Raw genomic sequence first — 7,182 nt, 5'->3', positions numbered from 1 at the left:
TTTGCTTATATATGAGGCCGGATGGAGTACAATACAACAAAATCCATTAAATACTAAGAATACATTCCAATGGATTAACACACCAATCAGAATACAAATAGGGACGATAAAAGATAAATCTTTTGATTTGATTTAAAGTATTTAATTTGTAAATGTATGATTATATAAGAAAAACGTTTTTTTAATTTATTTTTTTTCCAATTATGATATGTAAAGATTTAAGAGGATTGGTTTTGCCATCCAAAAAAATTAACGGCGCAACTTGTTGTCTGTTTGCATTTTATTAAAGTATAATTATCTTATATGTGTGTGTATATATACAATATTATGATATTTTTGTTTTTTGAAAACTCGATATCCAGCTCAAAGACTGATTAATCCAAATTGATCAATCTCACCGTCCACTTGCAGAGATCACATTTAAAGTGATAATTTCTTCGCTCTGTATGAACTAGTCAACCAAAATTGACACTAAAGAAAATCAACCCTAAAACCTTGATAGAAACACACTCTAAGATCTCAAACGAACATCGCTACACCAAACCAAATAGGTTTCAAAGGGTCAAATGTGGTTTGACCATGTTACTAAGTCATGTGTCTTGCATTGCATATGAGTGTAAATACCTCTTATATTTTTTTATTTTTCTTATTTTTTTCACCACCAGTTTAATCTGATTCGAGAATCAATTATGACATCAAGTGATTTGAGCCTCCTTCGATTACAGTTGCGGGGATACCTCTTTATTCTTTTGAATAAATTGTTGCTTATAAAGAAAAGTCAATATAAATCAACACGAAATAATTTTTCCCCCTCTAGCACAAAATAATCGCCACAGACTCGTGCGAATTCACGAATCTTTTAACAGTACAAATAATAAAAATAGTCAAAGACATTGCTCCTATTGCTATTTGGTTAAGTCGCCATCCCACGTAGAATGCTCATTGTTCAAAATCATTGAACCAACATTGGCTCAAAAAAAAAAAAATCATTGAACCAACCACTTCAAAAAATTACAAGTTTCATCCAAACTCCCTCACTCTTCTTTCAACTTCTTATTTTTTTTGTCGAAACTCTACTTCAACTTCAAACAAATAACTTGGTAACTTAGAAGGCGAAGGAAGGTTTGCCACATTTTGCAACTGTTACAGTATAAAGATACCATGTCATTAAACTTGTCATAATTAAACCTTAGGAATGTTTTATAAATTAAATAAATAAAAAACAGGAGAATTCGAGTTCGATTATTAGTATGAACAATTCTTATTCAGTTTTTATTTACCTCGGGGTCGAACTCTGGATTATCAGGCTCCTCCTGAAAACGAGAGGGTTAAAAAATAATAATAATAATAATAATAATAATAATAATAATAATAATAATAATAATAATAATAATAATAATAATAATAATAATAAAAGCCTTACGAATAATGTGATAAAAAAAAATAATCACCTCTTGTTGGCTATATTTCTTTCGAATAGCTTTAAAACATGCTCCCCTTTTAGACATATACAAATCATGTAAGATGAGAACACATTCTTTCAACTCAAATGAGCTATACTCAGAGTATTCTTCCAGTGCTGATGTCTGCCACAAACAAAAAATAATAATTCATAAATGCATTGAATCAGTTATTTAATTTTTTACCACCAGTATCCGGCTCACTGAACCACCTAATCTGATTTAGGACTTAGTTTTGACATCAAGTGGTTTCAGCCTTCACCTGATCACAGTGAATCATATAATTCAACTATACTAATTGTTTTACATAATAGGTAAGTTTTTTTTTTTTTTGACAAACATAATAGGTAAGTTAATAACTATTTAATCAAATACTAACATTCCATCTATAGATAAAAAAAACTATTTAATATAAGATACTTTTTTTTTGACAAAAATATAAGAAACTTATCCAACAGGAATGTTTTTCACGCCAAACAATGAATCAAGCAAATATGTTAATTCGACTATAATAATATTTTTATTTACATAAAAGGTAAATTAATAACTATTTAATCAAATATGATAACATTCCATCTACATATAAAAAAACTATTTAATAAAAGGTAAATTCTTTGATAATCAACATACATTGTTGGGTTATCGTCAAAAAAACACTTACATTGTTAGGTAACATTACATCTATGTAAAATTCATTTAAAATACATTGTTAGATACCCTTACATCTATGTAAAATTCATTTAAAATATGAATTTTTAAATATAAATTAATATGAAAAATATAATATAACATTAAATTTTATTTAGTGTGTACCGGTGTATTCAACTATATAATTTGGGTGTCAGAGTGTTCATCTTAATCTTAATAAAAAAAACTTACACAATATGGATGTGCTAAACAATGAATCTAGCAAACATGTTAATTTAATTATACTAATATTTTTACATAAAAGGTAAGTTAATAACTATTTAATCAAATACAAACATTCCATAATCAAATATTAACATTTTTTTTTACAAAATTTCTACTCTAATTTTAATCAAATACTAACATTCCATCTCCAAATAAAATAAAGAACTATTTTAATAAAAAAAAATATATACTTACCCAACATGGACGTTTTTCAGGCCAAACAATGAATTTAGCAAGCAATGTGATAGAAGCAGCCACCAAGGAAGGCAAGAACTTCAAACATTCATATTCCAATAAACTTAGCTCACCAAGATATTCTGTCAAAAACTTAAACTTCCAACTTGAAGCCTGCAAAAAACAAAAGAAATAAACAACAATAATAAGAGCACTTAATTAACAATCGCAACTGCGATAGGGATGAGGCTGAAACCACTCGATGCTGGAATTGACTCCCGAACCAGATTAAACTGGTGTTGAAAGCCAAAAAATGATTTTCAAATGTCTAAAACATAGATAGATATGAAAGAAAAAAAAAATTAAGCTTACATTATTTTCCTCACAAGCAATTTCTTCAAACTTCCTGTATCACATAAACTACACATGATTAGTCTCAATTTTCTTTACATAATTTACATTAATTTGCAAGAACATAATAACGAAAAATTTGGCACTATCTTACTCTAGAAAAGTCATAATAGTAGGGCTGCTCAGATCAAAATCTAGGGTCTTGAGTATTTTATTTTCCATCTCTAGAACCTATATATAGATTAACATGACACAATCATAGAACAAAGTTAATTAATCTTTAAATATTCAACTAAACACAATTTGATAGCAGATAAGTATACGAGAATTTACCTCTTCCTTGTCATAATAATTACATGTAGTTACGGAGAAAGTTTCCACATTGTGTGTGCTAAGATCTTCATACTTCCTTTATAATATAATTAAAGAAATCTATCACAAATCTTCAAAAAAATAAAGAAAAAAGTATTTGGAAAATTTAAATAGGGTGAGGAAGGCTTACGATGCAATGTACATGGATGTAACACCCAACAATTGAAGCCTAACCTTTCTTATAGGGTGAAAAGATAGGTACCTATCAATGTATTTTTTTTTAATGACAAATATATTATATATAAATAAAAATGAAAAAAGTACAAGAAAAAGTAAAAAAATAAATAAATAAAAAGTATCGGAGGTACACTCCACCAAAATCCAATAATTTTTAAAGTAAAATAAAAAAATAAACAAGCAAATAAAACTACCTATCGATATATGAAACAGCAAGATAAATGACATTAGGGAGAAGATTGTAATTGTCTGCAAGTTCTGCTAACCAATCAATCAATTGTCCTCTCATATGTGGAGTAATGTCTTTTTGAAGTATCTTCATGTAATCCATTTTAGGTCTTCTCTTTTTCTCCTTCTAAAAAATCAAATATAATCTCTCCATGTTCATAATTAAAAAGAAAAATTGAAAAATGAAAACCAAGATAGTTGTAGAGTAGATAGAACAAATGTGTTACCTCCACGGAGCAAAGATACTTGTACATTTTGTTTCCTCTTTTTCTCCTTCTAATAAACATAATAAAAAAAAATAATGTCAGAAACACATTCTAACAAATAGCCTCCGACCTATTTATAAGAAGAAAAAACAATAATTACTACTAATGCATTCATGATTCATCTAATGTAACCCTACAAATTAATGCTCTTGTTAATAGTGAGCTCCATTCAATGCATGTACTGTATATTAAATATGGAATGGGGTATAAAAGTAAGAAAAAAATCAATTAAAGCATCTTAAAATGTGTATTTTCCTTATTTTAGAGATAAAAAAACTTCCAAAAATTGTATAAAAGAAAAGTTTTTAAAAATTCTTATATATAAAATTGGAGGAGTACATTTCTCTTTGTTGGTTAAATTTAAATGGATATCATCAGATTACGTGGGTTCCATATAAGTTTGGTGGGACTCATGAATTTCAATCAACGCAAAAGTGTGTGTTAGTCCGCAAAAGTTAATTCAACCGACAACAATGTTAACATTGTTAGACTAAACACATTTTTCTTGAGTTTCAATTTGGAACCTAGTAATTGTATGTGAGTTTTAATGATGTTTGTTCTTTTTTTTTAATAAATTACGAGCGACTAGATATCAAGGTAGGGATAAATATCCAACTATGTTGGCATCTTTATCATTTTCCGTCCTCCACCTGTAGCTCATATTATTATTAAAAAAAGAAAAAGAAAATAATTACAAAGGGGACTAGGCCTTACCCTAAAGAAACAGATCAATGTAGAACAACTATGCATACCAACTTCTATTTAATCTTAAAAGATAAAGTAGAAGTCCCTAATAATGTGAGGCAGATGCGCCGATCGTCAACACGGAACAATGCACGTACCCACTACTCCCTGCTATATGCAGGAAGCCATGAATGCTTTTTCAAGCTAGACAGTCCGAAGATGAACGAATATTGAGACCTCTCTACCAACCTCTGTCGCATCAAATCGTGTTAAAAAAACCAAATCAAGCCACAACCAATTGAAAGCCAGATCGAGGAATGGTCAATCAATCGGACTCGATACCACGAGAAACAAACCCAATAGAACCGCTAACGACTACTACCGTCAACACGGAGTGTCTCCGTACCTACCCTTTCGAGCAACGAGTCTTGAACTCGAAGCACCCAACTTGAGAGAAGCTTCCAACTCAATACCACGAGAAACAAACCCATTAGTACGATTAACGACTACTACCGTCAACACGGAGTGTCGCCGTACCTACCCTTTCGAGAAATCAGGTCTTGAACTCGAAGCACCCAACTTGAGAGAAGACATCGCACAGAGGTCCCACCATGAAAACAAACTTTGAAAACAGAAATTGTGAAAGGCGATCCAACAAAGTTGTTCACAACACGACAACCACACCAACATCAATAAAATGGGCGAGGCACGGATAATCAGAATCACGCAGCAAAGTGATTTGTTGTTAACGCAAACAGACTCCTATAGCAAGACTTTGTAAATTTGGATCCGGAATCCCAAACGCTGCTCTATTCATCGAACATCTGGAAAACCCAAACGCCAAACAGGGAGAGACAGCGGCGCAAAGCTCTCCAGAGCTAAACCGACAGTGGCGCCACCGACGGTTGGAGGAGGTGATGTCGCGACCTAGGAGGTCTATCGCACCACCTGTCTTTGATGTTACATCGTGACGGTCAATCGCACCACTGAGGGAGGAGGAAGGCGGCCAAAACTTGGCTTGGGTGAGGTGGGGGTGGAGAGCGTGTGAGGGTGGTGCGGCAGAAACTGAGGTAGAGCGGCGCGGGAAAGTTTCACTTGAAGTGGTGATGCAGCGGTAGCCCTAACAGAGAAAGAAGCGTGTTTCCTGAATCCTATCTATGAATTTTAATTTTAACTCATGATGTTTGTTCTTGGGTTACAAATCCAAAAAGAAAAAACAAATAGTGTGTTGTAATGTGTGTATTAGTGATGTTTGTCCTTGCACTTTTCAATGAAATAACTTTTTGTCAAGCCTACCTCATACGATAAAAGATTATCGAGACATTTAATATATTGAATATTGTACTCGGAAGTAGATGTTGATTTTTTTTCCATTGACATCCTACAAATTATGGGGCACATAATTGAAAAAAATTGCATTGAAAAGTAAAAATGACATTCAATTTAATTCGAACTTCAATTCCTATATATATAATGCAATGTTTCTACCAATGAGTTAACTCAACGAAACTAAGAGGAGTATTTATAAAGTTAAGTTTTAGATTTGCGCACTTGATTTGAGTAGAAATGAAAAATCAATAAAATATCAGGCGATAAATTTGATCCATTGATTTGATAAATGTGAATCGTTAAATAACTAAAACCATTAAAAAAATCGTATAGATAAATAACGTCAATGGTCTTTCCATTCCTTCTTGTTGGATGACTTGTACGTGGAAACAAAAATATCTTTCCGTATTTAGTTCAATGACTGAGTCACTACATTTGGACGTTGATTAGTTTATTTTTTAGTGAAGATGTTGACTATTGACTATTCATTATTGAACTGAGCTGGAGGATATTGAGTCTTATACATCTCCATAATTCAACCCCATATACATTTTTATTTGATAAAAAATAAAATGTATGTGAGATGTGTGAAACTTACAAATTAAGATCATGACATATATTTCTCGAAGACTCAATTCTTCAAAAAAAAAAAAAGTGAAGGTCAGACATGAAAATAAGTATAATGATGTTTTTTTTTAATGCAGTGATCAACATAAAATTCTCACACCTCCTTATCAAAGGACAATTATGAAAATCTTATGATTGATCAACAACAAAGTAAACAACTGTTTACTCACATACGCTTAAAAAGTAATGACAAAAATATAATTTTGAGAAGAAAGGAAATAGTCGAGAGAGCAGGATAGAAGAGTGATCAATAATAATTTGGAAATTACTTTTCACACTTACCTTCTTTGTTTTACTAAAACACCACTTTTTTTAAAATAAAAAAAAAATTCCTTTTTTTTTTGAACAAGAAAAATATCCTACCTTTTTCAGGATTTATACCCTTGCATATTTTTTCTATATTTGAAGTTTCAATTTTAAAACTGCAAAAAGTAACATTTTAAATAATGACTATTTCTTATAAATACTTTAAAACTGTGATTATTTCTTAATTTCAAACATTATAAATACTTTAAAACTGAAAAATATTTTTTGGTGTATAAGAAGCTGTGATTGTTGAACATATCAGTGGAGATGTTTAGTCTTTTGTTTCTTGTGTAGGG

The 7,182-nt window shown here is 30.8% G+C and overlaps 1 protein-coding gene across 2 annotated transcripts; it reads right to left on the bottom strand.

Moving 5' to 3' along the window:
* Window positions 1-715: 715 nt before the first annotated feature.
* LOC123898418 (putative cyclin-A3-1) lies at window positions 716-3,967 on the bottom strand. Of its 2 annotated transcripts, XR_006805316.1 has the most exons (11): window positions 3,902-3,967; window positions 3,641-3,801; window positions 3,400-3,471; window positions 3,231-3,306; window positions 3,052-3,128; window positions 2,919-2,952; window positions 2,568-2,720; window positions 1,452-1,586; window positions 1,281-1,313; window positions 996-1,140; window positions 716-961 (listed from the first exon to the last, which is right to left on the bottom strand). XR_006805316.1 is itself a non-coding variant. In XM_045949364.1 (10 exons), the coding sequence occupies exons 1-10, from the start codon at window positions 3,959-3,961 to the stop codon at window positions 1,054-1,056; spliced, it is 888 nt and encodes a 295-aa protein (XP_045805320.1). In that variant the 5' UTR covers window positions 3,962-3,967; the 3' UTR covers window positions 716-1,053. The 2 variants fall into 2 exon arrangements, 1 of the variants encoding a protein (XP_045805320.1); XM_045949364.1 differs by having other exon boundaries at window positions 716-1,140.
* Between the last annotated feature and the right edge of the window lie 3,215 nt (window positions 3,968-7,182).

This window comes from Trifolium pratense, linkage group LG7, assembly GCF_020283565.1.
Source record: "Trifolium pratense cultivar HEN17-A07 linkage group LG7, ARS_RC_1.1, whole genome shotgun sequence".
Taxonomy (NCBI): Eukaryota; Viridiplantae; Streptophyta; class Magnoliopsida; order Fabales; family Fabaceae; genus Trifolium; species Trifolium pratense.
Note: the sequence above shows the minus strand (reverse complement) of the source record. Positions and strands in the feature narration are given on the sequence as shown.

Coding starts and splice junctions, on each gene's coding strand:
- LOC123898418 (XM_045949364.1), bottom strand. CDS start 3,961: ATGTTTATTAGAAGGAGAAAAAGAGGAAACAAAATGTACAAGTATCTT. Junction 2,953..3,051: donor ACTATTATGACTTTTCTAGA/GTAAGATAGTGC, acceptor TATGTGATACAG/GAAGTTTGAAGAAATTGCTT. Junction 1,587..2,567: donor CTGAAAAACGTCCATGTTGG/GTAAGTATATAT, acceptor TGTTTGTGGCAG/ACATCAGCACTGGAAGAATA.